At 41.3% G+C, this 23,814-nt stretch overlaps 2 protein-coding genes across 4 annotated transcripts in view; one reads left to right on the forward strand and one right to left on the reverse strand.

Moving 5' to 3' along the window:
- Positions 1-1,423: 1,423 nt before the first annotated feature.
- SMIM32 (small integral membrane protein 32) lies at positions 1,424-3,528 on the forward strand. Its single transcript, XM_027682796.1, has one exon. The coding sequence runs from the start codon at positions 1,544-1,546 to the stop codon at positions 1,862-1,864; it is 321 nt and encodes a 106-aa protein (XP_027538597.1). The 5' UTR covers positions 1,424-1,543; the 3' UTR covers positions 1,865-3,528.
- A 9,164-nt stretch (positions 3,529-12,692) lies between these two features.
- The window catches only part of SMAD5 (SMAD family member 5), a 28,904-nt gene continuing 17,782 nt past the window's right edge, over positions 12,693-23,814 (reverse strand). For all 3 annotated transcript variants that reach the window (XM_027682593.1, XM_027682594.1, XM_027682595.1), the window contains 6 exons: positions 19,252-19,858; positions 17,855-18,106; positions 16,598-16,717; positions 15,804-16,025; positions 13,857-14,113; positions 12,693-12,934 (listed from right to left, as the gene is read on the reverse strand). In XM_027682593.1, coding sequence (XP_027538394.1) covers positions 12,791-12,934; positions 13,857-14,113; positions 15,804-16,025; positions 16,598-16,717; positions 17,855-18,106; positions 19,252-19,654 — 1,398 coding nt within the window. In that variant the 5' untranslated portion in view covers positions 19,655-19,858 and the 3' untranslated portion in view covers positions 12,693-12,790. The remainder of the gene's footprint in view (positions 12,935-13,856; positions 14,114-15,803; positions 16,026-16,597; positions 16,718-17,854; positions 18,107-19,251; positions 19,859-23,814) is intronic.

Raw genomic sequence — 23,814 nt, forward strand, 5'->3', positions numbered from 1 at the left:
GCTGCAATAGCTCATCCTAAGCAGCTTTAGTGTTTGCTGGGATCAGCCCCCACACCATGGGATGTGTGTGTCACCCTTCCCTCTGCCCAGTTATTCCTCTTTCCCTCGCTCCTCTCGCCTCCAGCTCTGCCCCCCCGCCCCTTTTTCAAGTTGCAATGCGGGTAAAATAAAAGTATTAACGGCGCTTATCTGATGCATGGGAGATGTGAGAGGAGCTGGCAAGCAGCCAGCAGTTAATAGCAGCATAAAGCAATTTGCTGCAAAAAAAAAAAAAAAAAAAAAAAAGAATTAACATGCTAATTGTCAGGCTGGAGAGGGTGCTGGGGATCGTGGAAAAAAAAAAGAAGACATTGATTACTCTAGATTTTAATAATAAAGGTCTGAGGAAGAAAGGAAGGTTTTGAGGCAATTTTCTTCTTTTTGTCCCATTCTCTGCTACCCTCCCCCAGCTCCAAACCTCCAGCCAGAGCCTCAGGCACTCACGGGAATTTATCCGAAGATCTCTTCCTTTTTAGCATCGTGTCACTGCCAGATGCACCACGGGCTGCGGAGCTGGTCGGCACCACCACGCACTTCTTCCCTTCCCACGGAGGGAAGCGACACTGCGCTGGAGCTCCTGGAGGGGGGAAAGTCATGTTGGACAGAGCCCTGCACGCTCCCACCTCGGAGCTGGGCTGAGCCCAGGGCAGAGAGGAGCTTCCCAAAGAACTGACCCTCTCCCATTCCCAGGGAGGCTTTTTTTGGTGTTTCTTTTTTATGAACAAAGGGACATCGCTCCATTATTATTATTATTTTTAAATTTCTTTTTTTTCTCAGAGCAATTGTAAGGAGTGCCTGGAAAGCTCAGAAGCAGAAAGCTCAGCCTCTTCCCGCCGGCTCCACAGCGCGCCGTTAACTGGGATTAAGAAAGTCAACTAATGCTTCCCAGCGCCGGGATTTCAGCAGCACGGAGCCTCCCGAGGCAGGGAACCGAGACGCCAAATCCAGCAGGATCTCAAGGCAGCAGCTGCCTCTCCCCGCAGATGCCATTTAACCTTGGATTTATGCGCATCCCGCTCCCGAAAATCAGCTGGAAACCCGTCGTGCCTCCCCTGCACGGACAGTGAGCGCTGCCAGCCCCAGCCGGGGCTCCTCTGCTGGAAGAGGCTCTCCCCAACCCCATGCGGGTGGAGCGGTGGCACGGGGCTCCCAGCACATTCCAGGGGCTCCCAGCAGGTTCCCAGAGCTCCCGGCACGTCCCGGCTGACCAGCAGATGAGCCAGTGCCTCTCCCCAAAGGAGGCGCGCTGGGGGAACCAGGGCCAGGACACGAGGTACCTGTATGATTTTTGATTCGTATTTGTGGATGAATGCTGTAAATATGAGCCAAGAAGATTTCAAAGAAAGCCGCCGAGGCGTGCAAGTGAATTAATTTGCTTTTTAGACAACATGTGGCCGGTTTGCAGCCTTTTGCAAGCAGGACCATTATTTCTTTCCCATGCCAAAGACTGACTGCGTTTGCCCTCCTGCTTTACTCCTGCCGCGGAGGAAATTTAAGCAAGAACATGTATAGTGAATTGCTAAATTCAACCAGTGCCACTGAAGCTCATCTAATCATTCAGACCAACACTCCCTACCTGGGCAGCACCCCCAGACCCGTGAGCTCCTCTGCTCTTTACATGTCGACAGCCAGGGTGCTGAAAGAAGGGGAAATAAATAAGCCAGACCTGGTGACTTACATCATTCTCTTTTTCTTTCTGCTCTTGACCGTGACATTCATTGTGCTCTTCATCAACTGCCAGCTGAAAAACTCTTTCTTTGCCACTCTTCCTTACGACAGATCGCTCAGGGAAGCGAGGAGCCCGTGGAGGACACAAGCTGTCTGACACCTCCCATCCCGGCAGGAGCGGGCACCGCACAGACGAGGAGTTAGTGCCATGTGCCAGCGAACGGATGTGATCCCCCCGTTAGAGGAGGAGACGGCTGAAAAATAAGCCGTCTGCAAATCCAAGTAGCTGTAAATAAAAAGCTCTGTTATGCAGAGAATTTGCTTTAGCAAGTTTATATGGTTTTGTGCAAAAAAAAAAAGAAAAACCAAACAAAAAAAATCCAACGCCCCGTGATTCCAGATTAAGCTCTATATGTATGCAAATGTCATCATCCACCCATTCAGTGGCCATACAAGGATAATTGTATTAACAACAATCTCTGATTTGGGCATCTGGTGGAGCTTGTTCCCCGTGTTTCTGAAACTACAGCGTCAAATGGAACAAACAGAGTGGATTTACCTCCCAGCTCCACGCCGAGGAGATGAGTTTACTTTCCAGACTCATTTCTCCCAACTGCTGCTGGAGCTGCCTGGTGATGCCGTGGGAGGCCTGCCAGGCAGGGGGAGAAAATGAAAAACGTTTATTTAGACTTTTGATTGTCATTCTGTTAAGGGTGTTTTTGATGTCTGAATGTGTCATCCATCAAGTTTTAAGTTACCAGTTGTGCGAAACACTTAATACTTAAAGGAATTTGTTTTCAACTCTCATAAGCTACAAAGGAAATCGTTTGCCACGGCATGAAACCAAAATAATCAGGATGGGGAGAAGTGGGGAGGGAAAATGAATATCATTAATACCATGTAAACTAATGAAAGGGGAGAGCAGAGTGCTCTGAGTTCAGCACACGGAGTGGAGAACTTCTGAAAGCCATAAAACACAGCTTTAGAGGGATATTTGCTTTACTGCACAGTATCCCCACTCTTTGTTCTTTATATAAATTAGAAGCATGAGTTATCAATACAGCAACAGCTTGATTCAACACCACCATTTTAAATTATTAAAAACCTGATTTTGTTCTAAAAGCTTCTGCTTAACCCTGGCAGCTGACATGCTGTTTTATAGAGGCTGATTCCTTGAAAACCTGCAGTTACAGCACAATTCCAGGTCAAGCTGCATGAACCCCAGAACAGCATCTGTAATTCCCACAAACAGTGGGCTAAGGGCTTTGGTTTTTTCCTTCTTTTTTGATTCCAATGGCTCAAAACACAACAGAATTGCAGCTATTCAGAAACAACGAGTCCTAAACCCTATTTTAGCTCCAGTTTGGGGTATTGGATCATCTGTCAGTGGAAGGGGGTTCAAATGGTATAAGATGCTGTGTCCCTAAATACATTCCTAACCTGCAGAGTGCAACAGAGGAGCTGTGTGTGTGTATATATATATGTACATAACTTATTTCATCCAGAAGAGGAGATTTTACAATGCAATTACACACCCATAAGGCTTGCACTCAAGCACAGAGACAAAATGGGTATATGCAGGAGTCTGTCTGCAAGCTTTTTTTTTTTTTACACAGAAATTGCACTGTTAATAACAGTTCCATGTCATTGTCTTGGTTACCATGGTTTATTTTGCTCAAGTTAAACTACTAAATAACAGGTTTTAATATTTTATTCCTTTATAGGTGGCCAGTATTTCCTCTGAACCAAATTTAACTGGTGTAATTCCGGGCAGTTACTCTAATGTAGAAAGCGAGAATAAATTCAAGTGTGTTCCTCTCAGCCCTTTTGGAATAAATCAAGTTTTATCAAATCAGGCATTTCTTATTTATTTTTAAGCAACAACAGCTTGTTTTCAGCTCTCAGCCATAACGAGGTGGGGCTAAGAATTTCTGCTGGCAAAAGCCTCAGAACCTGACAGAGCACATGTTGTGTTGCACTCTTAATTTAAATGTTCAAAAATAACTCTGGAATAATCCCATTTTTCTCCACAGTCTGATTGGAGTAATACTCCAGAAGAACCTGTCATGCTGAGAGTGTTAGCTGGTTTTCTGGGAAAGCTTTTATGCTCTCTGTGCTGCTCTCATCAATACCCAGAATTATTTCTATTGCAGAAGAAATTCTAATTAATGACATTCAGAATCAGAGAATCCCAGAATGGTTTGGGTTGGAAGGGACCTTAGAGACCATCTCACCCCACCTTCCACTACACCAGGTTGCTCCAGCCTGGCCTTGAACATTCCCAGGGATGGGGCAGCCACAACTTTTAACCAGTGTGGGAAACACATACATGGAAAACACATGACAAATTCTGTTTCACCAGGCTCAGATTTCAAGCTGACAAAAAAAAAACCCTTTCCAACCCCCAGCACACGAGAGGAACCCAGAGGAATTCCTTGGTTCATGAAGTGCACGACACCCATGGGTCCCACATGGATTCTCCATCCCTTCTGCCAGTCACACCCCTGCCCCTGACACAACCACACCATTCCCTGGCTCTTTTAGCAAATCCCACCTTCTCCAAGTGGCCTTTCCAAAGAGCCTCTCCACGCTCACAGCCCTCCCTCCTCCTGGTGGCTTCTCCTCAGGGCAGCCCAGAGGTGGGTAACACACTCAAACAGGAGGGATGAGTAAAGCAGCAGAAATTTGGGACACAGGGCAGGGTGGCCCCGGTTCAGGGAAACTCTGGATGACATGCTGTGCTGTCAAAAGCTGAGCAGCTCCTGGAACACCTTGAGGAGCATCAGCACACTTAAAATACCCAGTGCTCTGCTGAGTCAGGACCTGCCTGGTAAATAAGATCCTAACTCTCCTCCTGGCCAGGGAAACAACCCATCACTTCCACCTGGAAGCACTAAGACCTTTTACATTTGATGCCACATGCCAATGGATTATTAATATTGTTATATTTCATTCTGTTGGCTCTCATCTCTTAGTCCATGGATGGTTTTGCATCCATCCAGTGCAGCACTGGCACTGAGTAACCAAGGAGAAGCCACCAGCACAATGCTCCTCAGAGAGAATCCCATAACTAGGAGCTCACTCATCCCATTGCTCTACCTGAATACTGGGTTTGTTAACATTTTGGGGACCCAGCAGGACCCATCTTCTCACATTTCCTACTCTAGCTGGGCTTCTCTATTGGCATTTTTTCTCCTGCACTTCCCTTTCCCCCAAACAAAACCCAAGATCTGAGGGGGTTTACACCCCACACCACATGCCCATCACATGATGCCTGGGAAGGACTCACCTGGAGGACTCACAAGTCAGTCAAACTGCACAGCAAGGCAAAAGAATAAATCCTAAAAGCTAAATATTCCACATCAGCAGAGCATGGCCAGTGGATGTGCTGGGCAAGGGGCTCAGTTCTGCTGTGCCAAGGCACAGCATCCCCCATGCTCTGCCCGTGGGCCTGTTCTCCTACACCTTCAGAGAGCCAGGAGCTTTATCTACCTGATATTTGAAACATTTAAAATGCTGGCAGATATATCAGACTGAGAATAGGAAAGGAAGAGAGATTTGGGTTGTGTTCACAGCACATCTGTCTTTAGGAGGTTGTTTCTTCTAGAAACTACAGGTATAAGCAGAGAGGTTTGGTTTAATTCTGTTAAACCATAGAGTCTCACAGACTGCAAATTACAGTCACATCTTTGCAAGTTTTTTTTCTTCCTCTTTCCCTCACTTTTGTCCTCCTGGTAGCACCAAATTCCTCCCCACAGGGCTGAGCCTCTGCCAAAGCAGTGTATAAAGTACCACCAGTGAATTATCTTAGTGGACACAACCTGTTCACTCCTAAGCTCAATATACTGTATTTACCTCTAATTTCTTACAGGAAACTTAAGGAGAATTTTTTCTATAAAAATCTGTGAGTGAGACTGTCCACCAGACACCTCAAATCTCAGAAAAAACTGGTCTCCATTTGGCTTGTACAGAAAAGAGCCCATTTTGTCTATTTAGTGTCTGAAGTCCAAGTCACCCACACAGCTCGAAGCTGTCTGGGGAGGCTCAGGAGTTTGCTGACAGCAGTTTCTCCACCTAAAACCCTTCAGAAAATGAGACTTTGCAGGAGTGGCTGAATTACAAAGCACTTCTTATTTAGTCCTGGAAATAGCTTCTGTCACTGCCAACAGCATGGTTATTTCTCACAAAGAGAATGGGGATAAAAGGTGTTTATAAAGAACAAAATAAAACTGGCCTTGGGACAAAAGAGCTGCTAATTTAAAGAGTTTGTTGTTTGTTTTTTTTCTATGTCTTATGGGAAAAAAGAGGAGCCCTGCAAGGAGAATGGAGACGACCCACCCTTCCCAGCCACATACATTTAAGGAAAATACTGTGGCTAGCAATCAAAATTCTGGATAAAAGAGAATTTAACACGCTGTTTATATGATTTTCTATAGATTTGTGTCTTCGTTTCTCACACTAAAGTGAAGACTTTCAGTATTTTTAAGAGAGATGTCCCCCCAGAACTGCTCACTGTGGGATTGGCCAACAGCAACTGCTTGTCCTGGATCAGGTGTGACCGTCCCACTCGGGATGTGGCTTCTTGCCACCCTTAGAAAAGCAGGTGATTGTCACTCCAGCACAAACTTGAAGGTAGCACTGAAAAATACATATATTTATCTTGCCTGGCAAGGCCTCTCTTATGGGATAGATTTCCCACCTCCAGATGTTTGCAATGAACTTTTAGCCTGGGTGGTTTTTTTTGTGACTCCAACGTTCTGTGCTGCCAGTGGCTGCAATGTTTGTTTTTAATGCACACCCCCCCCCATGCCCCACAACCACATTTACCAGCTGATGGAACTGCAGACTTACCTTCAGGATTAGAGAACAGGAGGATTAGGAGAATCCAAAACCAGAGCTTCCCTTGGATTTGAACTCCACTAGAGGTGATGAACGCTGCTTAGAGAAATACTTGAACCTGTGGCCCCATAAGGCAGGTAGGAACAACAGGATATTCGAAAAGGACCTGATGAAACCACTTGGAAATTGTAAAACCCTGAAGCACCTGTCATGTGGGTTTGACTGTCTTTTATTAAGGTTTGCTCCTTCTTTCCACGGGCAGGTACCACTGGAATTCCATCAGCTGGAGGCCTCTTATTCACAGCACAAGGGGAAGCCCAGAGATTTCAGATTCCGAGGGAAACCAGAGCCAGCACCATCACTGAGTGCAGTCCAGTGTTTTTTTAATGCTGGCAGTGCCTGAAACACAAGCCCTAAAATCACACAGGCCAAAAGGCTGGATTTGGCATGTTAAATGGAATCAGGATTTCCACACCAAGTGCATAGTTTGGGAGAGGCCTTTGGAAAAAGGCTGATTTAGAGCACTGACTTCACCCTCCGATCACCAGCGGCCTCTGACCAGAGCATCTGTAGGAAAAGGAATTTCCCAAATTTTCCAGATCTCTGTGAAGCTGTTTTCCCAGAGGAGTAGGATCTCCTGGGAAATCAGAGAAGGAAGCACTCCAGGACAAGAAAGGAAGATGACTCTTGGCACAGGGTATAGAACATCCAATGTTTAATTACTTTAAATGCCAGGGGGATATTTGCTTTTTTTATGGGCAGAAGTAGCCTCTGACTCATTTAACAATGTAGGTTGGAGAGGGGGTGGAAAAGGGCTGTTTCACCCAAAAGCTTTTTTTTTCTCCTCTGGAAAAAAACCCCATGAATGAAGAATTTCAGAGGTTACTTTTGCTGCTCACAGAGTTGCTACTAAACCTCTACATTTCCCAGCAAGATTAGCAAAAACCTCTTCATTTCTATTACAACTTTTAATAACCAAAGTTTTTTGTTTCCTTGCTTTTTACTTGTATAGAAAGCTATTGATTAAAGTCCATATAAAGTTCTTGGAAAGTCAACAAGCCACTGCAAGACTTATTTTCAGATCTTGCTCACAAATTAGTCTGTTGTTCAGGTAATATTGTCCCAGGAAATCTTCTGGGGACTTTACATGGCAAACATTGTTTTGGAGGCAAATTTGGAAGCAAATTTATCAAAACAGTACAGGGGATGCTGATACAAAACAGCATCAAGAGAGAAATTAAGAAAATAAATTATTACCTGAGTGATTGGATCCTCATGTTCAGAGGAAAAAAGCTCATTATTGAGAAAATGAAAGAATTTGAGAGTATTCCTGCAGGTGGCCAAATTAAATCCCAAAGCAGGAAGCCCAGACCAGCTGAAGTTTTATCAACACTTTCATTTCAGTTTTATACTAAACAAATCATTTATCACTGTGGATTTGGGATTCAGTGGTTTTGTACTCATCCTGCCAAAAAAAAAAAGAGATTTAATAAATGCAAACCCCTAATTACTTTTCTACCTCTATTTCTGCAGTATCTTGGCAAACAAGAGAAAAGTTTTCTTCCCCTCAGTCTTAAAAAATAAGCCAATATACAGCTCACTAACCTGCTCCTAAATTTACAGTTTATTGTTAAAAGTCCTTGAGTTTCATGAGATTGAGTTTCGTTTCAATGAAAGGCTGTTGCTCAGCAGTTCAAAGCTTGACACATTCAGACACGATGAGTTGTTAAAAAAAATGTTATGGTTAAAAAAAAAACAACCACCCCCAACATATTTATCAAATTGCTGCTGAAGTCTTATGGATAAACATTTTTTTGTACTCCCAAAATAATTTTTATAAATCCTAAGAAATGGATACCATTTGGGCTGGCTGCACTCTATGAGAATAGCTCTTAAATAAGGTAATGAAAGAATTTAATCTCTGCTTCCAAACAGCTTTTGCATTACCAAAAAGCTCCAGAAAAGTATTTTAAAATATCACAGTATAAGAAGTTCTATGTACACGGAGAGGCATCAGCAGCAGGAGTTACAAGTGATAAATTAACCCTTGGAAAACACTTGAGACATACAGAGTTACAGATAAATAAAACCAATAAAATCCGTGGGTTTTTTGTTTCGTTTATTGAAATATGAGCAGCAGTATGCAAAAAATATCTTTAAAAACGTAACATAGCAAAACCTAATCATTTTAAAATTAACAAAATAAAAAGATGTTTAGAGTTAAATGAAAAAAAAAACAAAACAACAAACCTCATTGCTAGAACTGTGTTTCCTACAATGTAAACAAAAGCATAAAGGTTATGCTTGCAACGAACACAGAAGCAGGTTTATGGAGCAGCACAAAAAAGCAACATAGTGTTGTAAATCTGATGGTTTGGTCTATTGATTTGAATTCAGAATGGGAAACCTTCCTAAACAGAAACTTCACAACTATAGAAAAAAAAAGTTAGTCACGTTTGCTGTTTGAAGCAAAACATTTAGAAAATGTTTTGGTTTTTGGTTTTTCGTTTGTTTTGTTTTTTCTAGAAACCATCATTAGCAATTTGAGCAAGTAAAACAATATCCTGAAAAAATTATTATTTCAGACTAGGGAGGAAGCCTGACACATCTGAATGTCCTCTAGAGTTATAGTGCAAGGATCCAAGTTAATCTTACACCCAAGAACCGACAACTTTCACATTTTAATACTGTGGGGGAAAAAAAAAATAATCATTTTGCTTCAAGCAAAAACCAGAAGAATCCCAATACTTTAAACAATTCTACCCCGAATTGTAACACCAGTTTCATCATTGTTTTGCCTACTGGGCTGTTAATTTGTCTCTCATCAGTCACACAAGAAAATTGTGGTTTGGTCCTATAGATACTCTAAGCCAATGTCAGCCCTTCCAGCCTGACACAGTTAAATGGGTGTAAAACACAAGGCACTGATCGACTGCCAGCACTGAGGTGCCCAAGGAGCAAGATCCAAGCTCTTATCCCAGGGACTGCAGAGCAAATCCCAGCAAGGATGGGTGTCAGGCTGCTCCAGGCTCTGCTGGTGTTGCCAAAGCTGCCAGTCAATGCTGTGGTTGGTGCAAAGGAGATGCCCAAAAAGAAGAAAATACACTAAAAAAGCCAAATCAGTCTTTGCTGAAGGGTAACACCCAATCCAAGCTGGGCTACACTGGAAAGGCTCCTTCTTCCACTGCCACACTACTGGCTGATTTAATTTCTCCATCCTTCCACGTGGATAAAGAAGTGATTTATACACAGGATGCTGCCCCAGCAGCAGCACTCCCTGCTCTCCCTGGACTTGACACATCGTTAGGGTCAAAAAAAACTCTCCATCCAATCCATCTGTGCACAGATATCTCATTTTGTATCAGCAGCACAGATGAACTAAACAGGATTAGGAACACCATGAACCAGCAGCACGCAAAATTTGCTCACTAGAAAGCACCCAAAAAGCTCTGCTTAAAAGGAACAGAGAAGTAGAAGGCAGACAAATCTTCCTGGGTTTGCTCCTGCCCTGCCAAACCAGCAGGCACAGGGATATCCCAGCATTGCAGAGATTACAGTTCCAGAACGTGGACACAAGCAGAAAAAAATGCCAGAGCACTTCAGCACTTAATGACAGCATCAGAAGTGGGTTAACTGGATATTATTGCAGAAATTATGGTTCAGTGCACGGGCAGCCAATCAAACCACAACACCAGCACTAAGCACCAGCTCTGGCTCACAAACACCCACCTCAGCACCCATTCTTGAGTCACTCAGTTGGCCACATATAAGCACACAAGTGAACAGAGATGAAGCCAGGTGAAAAACATCTTGGATAAAGTAAAATCTTGTACCTACAATTGCAATCTTTCCTTAATTCAACGTGCCATGGCATTTATTACAAAAGCTAGTCAAGAAAAATAATACTCTGTAGTGTCAAATATACATATTCAGCTACTTGACAAAAGTCAGGCCCCGAGGAGAAGAAAACAGAAGCTGGATTCTGTGGCCAACTGATTTGGCATCTTATTCAATCAAAAGAACTGTCTGTGGGTTGCAGCTCCAAAGAGTGAAAGAGAAAACCCCAAAGGTAAACAGCAAATAATGTTCCTCCCCTTCTCCTGAAGATGCACTTGTTGGTTTTTAAACACACTTGAGAAACTGTTTAAAAAAACCCCAAAACACAAAAAAAAAAAAACCTCCCAAAACACCAAGTAATACAGAAATTCCTGTACAGGAGAACATTAGGGTTCTGCAGAAGTGTTACAGTTTATTCCTTTAAGGCATTTCAGAAGAAACATTTTAAGGACACGTAAACAATTTGAATCCTTTAAGATCATTTGTTACGCAGGTACCATACGATGCATGATTTCCACATTTGAGCAGAAAATGTCATTCAATAGAAGACACAAGAACTTGTGTAAGCAATCAATGTCTCAGGATTGCAGCAATTAACTGCAACACATCTTTCCATAATTATTTGCATATTAGAGTTTTCAGCCTCTCCTCCAAACACTGAACCCTTTGCTGAAGAGATATTCAGGAAAGAGAAAAAGGAAGGCGAGAAGTTAAAAAATACAAGAGGTTTTTTTCTGCATGCAAAGACGTTTTGTATATAATTCACTTCTAATTCTCTTAGAGTATTTCAGCCTCCTTTTTTATCATAAAAAGGGGGAAAACAGGCATGAGTTATTTAGCTGATTTCTTTTAGTGTTTAGTACAGTGTTTAAATTCTCCACCAAAGCTGGAAGAGGGAAAATTTAGCTCAGATATCAGGAAGAAATTTTCTCCTGTGAGGGTGGTGAGGCACTGGCACAGGTTGCCCAGGTTGGCTGTGGCTGCCCCAACCCCAGCCATGTTCAAGCCAGGTTGGGTAAGGCCTTGAGTGACCTGTTCTGGAGGGAGGTGTCCCTGGGCTTGGCACTAGATGATCTTTGAGGGCCATTCCAACCCCTGAGCATTCCATGATTCTGGGATTCCTGTGAGGAATTTCATCATCATATTAATGCAGTCCTTCAATCCCACAAAGCTGCCAACTGCAGTTACAAGTCTTCTGATTGAAGCCCTGCCATGAGGGCCAGGAGTGAGACCACCCTTTCATGCAGGCTACAAAGAAGGGATTACTTTTGGTCATTACCAACAGGTCTGCATTAAATTATCTGGAAATAAAAGCTTCTGCACTCAGTAACTCATTTGCTAAGCCACTCACAGTCTTCAAAGAGACTCAAACTCATACTGAAAGTGAATTAAATACAGTGTAATCACTAATACTGTGTAATGTCTACTGAGAGATTAAAAAGGCCTACACAGATCAATTCCAGACAGGTAAAATAAACAGCTAGAACACCAAAAAGAAAACAAAAAACTTATTCCTTCCAAAAAAGTAGTAAGCACTGCCATTTACAAATAGTAGTGTTTATGTTAAAAAAGAGAAGGGTACCTAAAAAGAGATAGCCTTGGCAACCAAATCCAAACTGCATGAGTGTAAATCAAAGCAAACCAAGAATTACTACTCCAGAAACGTGCAAGATGTTTACCTTGTATCAATTACTATTTTAAATGGTGGTTAAAAGAGATGTTACAAAACCAAAGTGGGAAAAGGCTAAGAACTGCTATTCTGCATTAATATACAGTGTGTTTATGACAGCATTTTCCAATAGAAAATACAAGTGTTTTTACACCACTCCAATATTTGTAAAAAGTATATTCATGTGTACACTTAAAAAAAAAAAATCACATTGTTCAATCTGAGGCAAATTAGCCATAATAAAGTCTAATTTTGCTTATGACAGATGTCAACCTTAAGATGTTTAAACCACTATGCTAAAAATACAGCTTGCAAGCTGGAGCTGCACATGTTCAAACAGTTTCATAAACATTAAAAAAAAAATCCCAAACTATGATATGTATTTATTTTCTGAAGTCAGTCTCCATGATTCTTGTCCCTACAGGACAAAAAGATTTTCCAGTTAAGACATATGTCTGTTTAAGTTCTAGGGGAAGGAGGGGAAAAGTGTTCTGAATTTCTCAATAGACTATTTTTTCCCTTAGGGCTCAACTGTCACTTAAGCATCACAAGAACAATTTGAAATGTAAAACTGATTAGCTATACACAATGGAATTGGTCACAGAGGGATTTAAAAAAAAAAACCAACACAATTAAACCATAAGATCCATTCTCCATATAGCTCACAGTATCCACTGGAAGTTGCTCTAGAATTAGAATAAGTTCGCTAAAAATAAGGCTGGAGATAGAATGTCAGCACTATGAGACAGATGAGATGGGATTAAGAGGAGAACCCATTTGGGTAAGTACTTTATCCAGCCACTGGAGGGGCCCGTGGAGGTGAATCTCTATCCAGCACGGGGTGCTCGTGACGTCCTGTCGGTGGTACTCGGCTCCCCAGCCCTGCAGGGGGAACACAGGGTTAGCCAGCAACTGCAGCACACGGTTCTCTTATAAAATAACAGTAACAACAAGCAGGAAATCAGGACCTAAGATACTTATCTGAAGGTAATTCACAATTTAGGAACACTTTTTATCTAAAGGAAAAAACCTGAGGCTGGGCAGGAGCAGGAGGGAAGGGCAGCTGGGAGCCTGAACCCGCTGCAGAGCTGGAGTGACCACACAGGCTCCTGGGGAGCTCCCTGCCCACTCCAGGAGAGCTCCTGGTATGGCCACATCTCTCTTCTGCTTCAACCTCCTGCTCCCTTATCCTCCACACTCTCAAACTGAGCAGAATTTATCATAACTGACAAAATCAACATGATATCTTTTGGACAAGATGCAAAAAAACCTCTAGACTCCACAGTAAATCCGAGATGGACAGTATGACAGCATCTTCATTAAACAATGCTGAGAAAACTCCTGTGAGACAATAGCACAGCTTGACTTCATAAACTCAAATCAAGCCTTTTCTCCATAATCATTTTTTTAAAAATAATATTAATCAATTGGAAAGAGTTGAATATTTTCTGCAATCAATTCTACTCCTTTCTACTCACTTCCTTTTACTGGACCTGTTATTCACTTTGTTCCTTCAAATTTAGAGCACAAGCTCAAATCTTCTTTAATAAAATTACAGCAACCACAATGATTAAATCCCTGTCCTGGATACTGAAGTAATTAAATACCCAGCCAACATTCAATACAGCAATCTGTGCTTTTCCTTTCTTGCACTGATTTCCCTCTCCCCAAATTAAGCATTTTCAATATACTGATCATTGAAAAGACCCACAGGAGGTCAGGACAGCTTTGCCACAGTGCTGATGGAATTACTCCTAAATACCCAAACCCACAATAAATTTAAAATGCCCTCAAAATAACTTACCTTTACAAAACTCATTCGAATGGTGCACATTTTGGTGAGCTCATATACTGCTTCAAATCCATGGTTGACAGACTGAGCTAAAAGTTGAGCAAACTCCTGATTGTTAAATATTTTCAGGCTGCATCCACTGGGAATCTTGCACACAGTTGTTGGATGAAAGCCATGGTGGTAGTTGCAGTTCCTGCTCTGTACAAATATGCTGCTATCACTCAAACACTCAGCATAGACTTCTCCACCAACATAGTAGAGATGAACTCCTTGAAAACAATGATAAAAACACTGCAAATTAGTGTGTTGTCTCTGATTTTGAGGTGGTTGTAGTAAATCCTTTTTTTTTAAAGTAAATTTTCTGCCTGAGCTTTTCAGAAAAGCTCTTTTGCTCACACTATAACATATTTTCCCATTTCAAAATGGGAAAATTTTACATGATACACCAGCCACTAGATGTCCTTCTCTGACCAGTTACAGAATAGAATGAAAAAACTACTGCCACATTTCTTTCAACTGCTATTTCAAGCTGTTTTTCTAGAGAATTTATGTGCCTTTTAAAACTCCAGTTTTATACAACTGGTAGCTTCTGCCTATGGTAATTCCAACAGAAATAAGTGTGTCCTGGGAGAAGGGTCAGACATGAATGAAAGTACATCCATGCTCTGATTTTCACAGCATTTTATCAAGCCAAAGGAGAGGTAAGTCCAATTAGTTGCTCAACTTAATTACCATCAGGCTTTACAGACCTTAAAAATCAACAATGGTATTTTATCTTAATTGTTGTCAGAACAATTACCACAAAGCAAAGTTTAAGTTCCATAATTTCTATTAGAGATGCAGACATTTTAAAGCTCATTGCAGCCAATACCACCCAAAACATGCTGATGGATCCTGGTTACACTCCTGACCTTGGGAAGATGCACAGGATTCCTCTGCCAGTACCACTGAGAGGGGTGAGCCCAAACAAAGAACCTGACAAACCACTCACACCCCAGGAATCAGCTGTTCTACTTTACAACATTGTTTCATTTATAAATTTTCTTGGATAACTGCACTGCAGAGCCAAGCTTCCAACACACATCAATAGAACTTGTGGTCTCCAAATTATCTGCAAAATTTTGCCATATTTATAAAGTTTCTAATTAAAAAAGACTGCTAAGGGCCAGGATGAATTTTCATCAAGCAAAACTCAAGACCAACTTCACCAAATGATCTCAGGTGCAACAGAAACAGGGTTCTCTTTCCAGGACTGACTTGGTCACAAAAGAGAAGATATTCAGAAAAGGAGCACTGCAATTTAAGATAATCCAAGCACATTCCCTCACAGATGAAAACTGTGCATCTCTGTGTGCTATCAGCCAAACAGCACAGGAAAACTAGAAGATCTTGCAAAACCTGCTGTCTCCAGGAATCCCTCCCACACACAAACACACCCCATGGATTCACTCAGACAAATGAGCCCTTGCAGTTTTGCATTAGCACTTCAAAGTCCTGCTGCCAACTCACCAAGATATTTGAACACAGACAGCAGGTAATGCCTTGCAACAACAAAATAAAACAATCTTTGATATACTGTACAGTGGGATGAAGAATTTGATTTAAGAAGGAGACAGAATGTAGAATATCAGGAGTCCTGCAATGTTTCTTGGTGCTGAAACACAAGAGCTCTACATACAGATTGTCATAGGGGCTTGTTTGTTAGGGTAAATGATAATCTTATTTGGCAAGGAAGAGGTAAAATTTAGTCCTTTAAATTAGCGCCAAAGAAAAATGTCTGCAATTCCTGACTAATTAGAATTAAACCATGCCTAAAGAAGCTGTCTTCTGATTCTGCAGAGGTAGATAATGTATCAGATCTCAGATTACCTCTGGAATTCTCATCTGAGAACAATCCCTGCTGCAGTGCAGAGAGGGTGAAACAAACCCAAGGCCCTGGTTTCTGAAGCCAAGCTTTACCTTTGCCAATGTGCCGCCGAGTGTTCTCGATGGTCGAGTTGCGATTTACATTCGAGAGCAGCCCCAAGCAGAACCTGTTCTTGTTGTTGGAGGGATCTGTAAACCCATCTACCAAGACACTTGTGGAAGATGCATGAAAGGCCTCCCCAACACGATTATTTAACTCATAATACACGATGGAACACCAGTGTTTGGGTTCTTCGTAGGCAACGGGCTGGACATCTGAAAAGAAGCGAACAGAAAGAACAGTTTACCTCCCAAAACACCACCAGATCAGTAAAAGCTTAGCTGACACTTAGGATGGGAAAGGACTATCCTGATTAACACTTCATGATTTTTATTTTCATGCATTTTAGCTAGTCTGCTGATTTTACGATTATTTTCCAATTTTAAGTCTGATATTAAACTAAAAACCCCCCCTACATGCACACAAAAACACTGGGATAGCAGGTGAAACATGATTCTCCTGCCCACTTTTAAAAAATCTGTTATAGTGGGTATTTTAGGACCCAAATTTTCAGAGCCTTAGTTCATATATAATTCCAGCAACAGTCAAAGGTAGCAGAAAACAAACAAAAAAGAGTTCAACTTGTTGGAAGCCCTGAGGCTTTGAAAACAAGATATGAAAATAAGCCAGGCAAGTTTTATTTCTCAGTTTTCTCTGCTACAGCCCCAGTTTGCCTTGGAGGACTTACCAGTGAGATTTACTGGCCCATTTGAAGTTATTCATTCAGTTTGGTCACGAGCTGCAAGAAGTCAAATTATGTAATTTTACACCAGATCCCACAACTTACCTCTGGTGGATATATTTGGCATGATTTGAGGGATCATTGTATTGCTTGTGTCCATGGACTGGGAATTATCCTGCCCCATTTGATCATCAGGGGGCATATAGGCAGGAGGTGGAGTATCAGCTACAGAGGTGGAAAAAAAATAAGAATAAAACCTCAACAATTTAGAATATTTATTCATTCTACAGTTGTAAACATACAAAAAAACCCAAAAAACCCTCTTGAATAAGAGATGTTAAAAAATTTGGACCCATTTTCAAAGTGATCTGAAAACAGCCAGCTGTCTTTACAGTAAACTCCTTCAATAGCTGAAGTTTTACCTATGGGACTAACAACAAGATGGGATACCTTAAAAAAATGTGCTTTTTTCTTTTTGCCCTTTATTTTTTTTTAGTTTAATAACTGCACTCCTGCAGCTGGGCAAGATGACTGTGGTTCCCACTTTTTGCCACACAAGCATTGGCTTTCTTGCCTCCCCCTTTTCTGCATGTTCAAAAATAAAGTAGTAGAAAAAATAACTTTATTTGCTGTAGCAGAGAGGCCTACAGCCATTTTTGGGGGTTTTTTGCTGCTTTTGTAGGCTGAGGTCATTTTAAAAGAGGGGATCTCTGTGTTCTTCCAGCAGCACACTACTGTGCCCCATTAATGCAACCATCCCAGTGATCCCAGTACTCAGTCAAGAGACACCCCCTGACTGGGACACTCTGAGCAATCAGAAACAGCAAAGATGAGGCCACTGAGCCACTGGAAAATAAAATCATTAATCAATTAACTTCTTGGCTTTATAATCCAGAAGTAAGACTTCTTTCCTTTGCCCCTACCAATTGTTTTTCCCTTTTTTCACCCAAATTAGTTAAAGAGAATCAATTTAGTCCCATTTGTTTCTAACAAATATTTGCTACTTTTTTTCCTGTTAAACACCACTGTATTCAGAGAAAGACATCAATAAACCTCTTGCTCTGCCTCTTACATCTGCTTTCATTTCATTGCTAGATATTCTTTTGAAGTATGTATCAGTTATTCTATACTGAAGCTGTGCAAAATAACTCACTGCTATTATATCCACGACAAAAAATCATTTGGAAAAATAAAACTACAATAATTAACTCTGACCAGCGACAAAACTAGGAAGAAAACTCCCCAAAATACAAACAGAAAAAGCAATTTATTACAAATATCACCAATTCCTGAGGTAATAAATCCCAAGAGCACGGGACATTTCAATTATTTTTATTCAACTGTCATTCAGGTTGGACTCACCTGGGAGCTGGAAGGGACTGGCTGGCCCCGAGCTGGCTGGGGAGCTGGGGTAAGTGCTGCTGGCTGGAGAAGGGGGGTAGGGGCTGTTTGGGGAGATGGAGAATGGAGTGTTGTTGGGCTGCTGGAAGGAGTCAGGGAAGGTGGCGTTGTGTGGCATGTGGGGCTCGTTGTGGCTGAGGTTCCTGAACTGAACGAGGAGGCTGTGCTGGGGGTTGAATTCACTGTGTCGAGGCACTAACACTGGAGGTAGAACTGGAAAAAACACAGAGAAAAACCAGGTGAATTCACATTAAAAACTGAGCTAGAAGGAGATACAAATAATGTGCTGTTCTGCTCATTGTGATAATTCAACACCACTGGGGTGGAAAGAGGAGAAGGGGTTAATCTGACACACCTTTACCCTGTCCTCTCTCCTTTACTTTTTACATTATGCTTCATGAAAGACTCAAACTTTACTCTTGCAAAAATCACAAAAACACACATATATCTCATGCAACTGGAAGAGACCTTTCCTTTTAAAAACAAGAAACCAACAAAACAAACTTCTACATCAGTACTTCAGTATGTGGCACACTCCTGCCTGTGTGCAGGAGCAAACCAGTGAAAATGGAAATACAGTCTATATTACCCCAGTCAAAATATATAGTTACATATTTCCCCTTTCACTGAAGACAAACAAAATCTATACTGCAATATAAAAGTATTGCTAAGCTGGAGTTTTAACTTTTAAACCCAGGGCTGCTGGAGTCTGGAATTCCAGTGCTGCAGTTTGAGCACTGCAGTTTGCAGTAGAGTTATAACAACCACTTTGTGGAACAACAGAAGCAACTTTTCACTCTGCTGTCCACAGCAACATCCTTCATGTGTCCCACTTGCAACCCCAACCCTCCTCCCCTTCTCCCATGGCAGAACTCCTAAACAGCAGGCTTATTACCTGACACAAACTTGATATAAACCTTGCTCTGATCATCACGCTTGGCTCTATTCATCTCTGCTCTCTGCTGATTGGAATTCAAGTGGGGAACTCTACCATCCAAGAATTTTATTGCTTTTTTTTTTTATCTCCTCAAGTCATGTCACTCACTAATTAAATAGTAAAATAACATCACCAACCTCCTTGCGAGAACTGAGATTTTTAGAGAAGTTTGTCAAAGAAACTGAAATTTTTTATCACTGCTTTCTATTCTGCTACAAATGAGGACTTTGCTACTAACTGAAGAGATTAATGACAAAGAATGGACAACACACCTCCCTAAAACCACACCAGTAATGTACCCTTTGAACTTCCTGTCCCAAACTCCCAGTTTCAATCAGTTCCACAGGACTGGAGGAGGGAGTGACCAATAAGTGGTCGCAGAAGATTTTGTGCAGTTGTAAGACAGTAATTTTCCAGGTACCTGGGCTCTCCACCCTCTTGTAGTGGTACGGATTGATGCAGACTTCCTTCTGTTTAGATCCAAAAGGAAATTCACAAATATCCAAGGGCTTCAGCTCGTGATGGCTCTGGAGGTCAGGCCAGCGCCAAACGCGGCAGTAAATGACGTGGGGAAGGCCCTTCCTGTGGGACACCTGGAGCCGCCCATCCAAGGAGCGGGGGATGGTGACGCACTTGCTGGGCTGGCCTGGGCTGCTCAGGGCTTTCTCCAGCTCTTCCATAGCACCCTTTTTCTTTTTCAGCTTTTTTACCAAAGCGTCAACAGCTTTTTCTGCCCATTTTTCCTCTTCGTCTCCTTGTTTCCAGCCCAACAGACGCTTTACGGCTGGGCTAGTAAAGGAGAACAAACTGGCCATTGACGTCATTGGACACAAAGTCTTCAAAAGGTTTGGTGGGTTTTGGCTGTTGGGGTTTTCTTTGTTTTTTCCCAAATAATTGTCAGTGTACACCCAAGGCAGTTATTGCCACTGCTGAGCTGTATTATTTCTCGGAGGCTGCCAAATGAGCATAGAGATGTCAGAGACAAAGTCTTCACATCAAAAATGGTGATCGATTCCTCTAATTTAGTTCTGTCAAAAAGAGAAGTTAACAAGGAATTAGAAAACAAGTAAAACAAAAAGGCAGATAGTAAAAGACTCTCTGTTTCAGCATTGTACCTGATTTTGTTTCAAAACAAAAACCCAGAAGTACTAGGACCTCACCCCCAAAAAAAGATCAGAGTCTCTAATTCTTACATTAATGATTAGTGGGAAAAGGGACCAACAAGGGATGACAGGGACAGCATAGTTCATGTTAATGTTCCTTAAATCCATGACTTTCCTTGACAAGCTTGAGGAATATGCTTTAAAACTAACAGTATATCCCTGTCATGAAGCCTCACTGAAAGACTAAACCTAATATGAAGGAACAGGGAAGAGGGAGGGTGGAACCAGCAGTTCCAATGCCAGCAGTGCATTCTCAGATGGACCTTTATTTCCCAAAAGGAGAAAATCCTACAGCATCTGCTTTTTCCTGCTTTAACCCTAATTAGTTACCTCATGTTTTTGAAGAGTATTAAAAAAATTAGGAAGAAGCTGTAGACAGAGAAAACCAAACACAACTAAAAGAAAAACCCAATAAAAAGTTCCAACCAACCCTTCCCCAGCCACTCAGAAAGGTGGTCAAACCTTTTTTGTTTTTGCTGGAGCTATTTTTATGCTGCACTTCCTTATATCTTTTAAGAAGAATATTTGAAGAGCTGGATATTTTTAGCCTTTGGCAAAAGAAAAAAAAAATTGTTTTCTTTTCCCCAGAAAAAGAGGGGAGGGGGAAGGCATGACAGAGTAAGGACTAGAAATGTGACCTTTACTACAAAGTCAGAAAGGAGAGGAGCAGAAGAGCTCATGAATGGTGTTTTACCACTCCCCAGCTCCAGAGCAAATCCTCCCCCCACCAATTTACCGATGACAAGAGGAAATGATGTGCTGTGGCAACGAACTGATAAGAACTTGTAAAATCCCTTGCGAATACTAAATAAGCAAGTATAGACAATGAGCAGCTGGCAAAAAGCAAGAGCTGGGCTAAGAGAAAGGATGTCAATAACAAAAGATGCTTCCTCTCCTGCTACAGAGACTGCCAAACAACATTGTCTCTCAGCTTTTGATAAACCACCGGGAATTAGAGCACCTACCACATGCCCAGACACCAAATCTGCACATGAGACACAAGGGTGGTGGAGGTGGGAAGCAAGATTGAAGCACCTCTGTGCTGGTTCTCTTAGGCTGCCACCTTTAATCAAGAAGATCTTTCTTCCTCCCATCTTTGATTCACTAAAAGTCATCTGATAAGGCTTTTCCGAGTGTCTGGGCACATTTACAAGCTGGCTCAGACACCTGGACAGATATTTTTATATAACAGAAACATATACTAAGCAGCAAAGATGCAGCAAACATCCCCAGGTAAGGCATTTATGTACCACTGATATTTTTTTTCTTCTGGGAGTTAGAAGGTGAGGAAAGGAGGGAACAAACCTAAGGACACTTGGTGTCTCTTGACAGGAAAAAATCCATTTATTTCACACTGTAGCTTAATCCCATTGGTACCTCTTTGATTATTCAGCTTGGTTTCAGTAAGATGGAGAAAAAGTAGGAAAACCAAAACAAATAGAAAAACTGTTTGAAGACCTTTATTCCTAAGCTGTCATACAAAAACAAACTGGAAAAAAAAAGAAGAAATTAGGAGAATAGAAGTCTCCCACTGCTTCAGTAAGTCCCTGGAAGGAACTGAAAAAAGAAAAAAGCCTCAATCAATTATGTATCACCTTATTTCTTCAGAAATACAGACGTGTCTGCACTTAAAGTCTAATTTAGTTCCCCAGAACTACTACACAGAAGAACCTTTGCACCCTTCAAAGCAACAGGAAATACATAAAGAGAGAGAAACTTGGCCAAGAACTCAGACTAAATTTGTTCTTTTACTGAGGATAAAAGTTTACTGTTCTAAAAAGTAAAAGCTGTTTATAGTTGCAACTCACTTTCAAGCCTTGTACCTTCACAAGATAACCAATTGCTCACAGCCCTAAAAAAGGAAATGAACCCACCTGGAGTCTCAGAGCAGAAAGAAGACAATGCAAAAGTTCTATTTTTGCCTCTCAGCAATGCTTTCAAAGAACCTAAAGCATCATCAAGGCAGAAGATGCACAAGAAACTCCTCTTGGTGCTGCCACCTTGATCTATCCCATTACATTTATATCAGGCAATCAAGTTTACAGACCTACAAGTCTGTTCTATGATCATGTATAATTGGATATTTTATTTTGTAGTATTCTGAACACAGTGCATCAACTAGGAAAGCAATTTTAGTGGCTGCATATAATTTCAACATCATTTACCCACAAGTATGTTCGTGGAATAAACAACTAACTCAAAGCAAAGGAAGTTGGAACGGTTCTACTAAAATGATGTTTTGCAGTAACTAGTATTTGTAGGGCAAGTGTCAAGGGAATTTTGATAAATGACTCTGTCCTATAAACTATGATTTTACAAACAATCTGCTTGGAGTAAGTAACATAATTAACTCTAAAAGCTTTACATTTATCTGAGGGTCTATCAAGGAAAGCAAAAAGTGTTCCAGAAGCATCATAACAGATTTGATCAAAACTGTTTCAACTTCTTCAAAAAAGAAGTTTCTACACACATACTTGTGCTGTAACCACTGAGGAACGAGAATGTTGAAGTTTAAAATATTATAACATTTACTGTAACTCCATTTTGCCCCCCCATGAGCTTTCAAGACTTCTACTAAAGAGTATTTTTACCTGTACATGAAAAGCAAGGGCAGAAAAGAAACCCTGAAACAAAATCCTTTGAGAAGTGCAAATGACACTGAATTTATCTCATTACACACCTTTCAGAAGTTCATTCTGGAAGGCAAAAATCTTGAAGCTTCCCAGTTTTTTCTTAAGAAAACAAGGTGGAATTAAAAAGCTTCGTGAATCATGAACTATTTAAGGCCACAAAGCAGCAGGTTCAGGTATTTATGCAGGAACCTAACATTTTGATGTAGAAACTGCAATTCACGTAGGGTTTTTAAATTTCTGAATGAGAGGCACAAACCACATTTAGAACATTTACTTGCATTTGCTGTAATTTCAGCATCTCATTTGCCAAAGGTTTCTAAGTAATCCTGCCATCTGCCAGGAAGAGCCTCCCCAGAATATCTATATTTACAATCAATTTCTGCCGAGGCTTTAAAAGCCCCTGTTATGAGCTTGTGATTGCAGCACAACAGTGCATCGCTGTAAGGTTTGAGCACAGAAACAAATGCTTTAAAGAGTCACATTTTCATTCAGTGTGGCACAAATTACTCCTATTGCTGCACCTCTACACACAGCTGGGAACGACTTTCAGGGGGGAAAAAAAAGCTTTCTTAAATTTCCTTAAGAAGCAGAGGGCCCATTATGCATTACCTTCTTTTATTAAATAACTTTTCAGCTGAGCTAGGGGAGAACATCAACTGAACAACATGCTGTTAGTTTAAAAAAAATAGTTACAAACACTCTTTAAAGAGGGACTGTAATGAATTGCACGGAGTAGCAAGAGGGGGCTTTTAATGGGCAAGTATAAAAGGAAGTAATCACTGTATCAAAATGAGACTTTGGGGCAGGCATTATTTATACATTGAAAGGTCTTGTTAATGACTACATCAAATGGAAGGAAACCAGTTGTGTGAACAGGTCCATTGTTTGAACCCCTTCTTAATACCTCAGCCAGCCAGATATAAACAGTTGGCCAACAGCAGAACTTACAACTTGTATTTGATTTGTGAAGACAGGACAAATATATCACCTTTCACCTGCCATCACAAGTACTAAGTAACTCCACTACCTTTTGGTGGTTCTTGTGAAACTTTCTTAGCTTACACCATTAAACTGGCAAGTTTAATAGATTCATTTGATTCTGTATCAAGGAATCTTCTTTTTGGCTAAAAGAGCAAGAACAAATAATGTAACATTACACATGGTGTAACTATTTTAATGAGAGGCACT

This window comes from Neopelma chrysocephalum, unplaced genomic scaffold (assembly GCF_003984885.1).
Source record: "Neopelma chrysocephalum unplaced genomic scaffold, ASM398488v2 Primary Assembly neopelma1_63, whole genome shotgun sequence".
In the NCBI taxonomy this organism is placed as follows: Eukaryota; Metazoa; Chordata; class Aves; order Passeriformes; family Pipridae; genus Neopelma; species Neopelma chrysocephalum.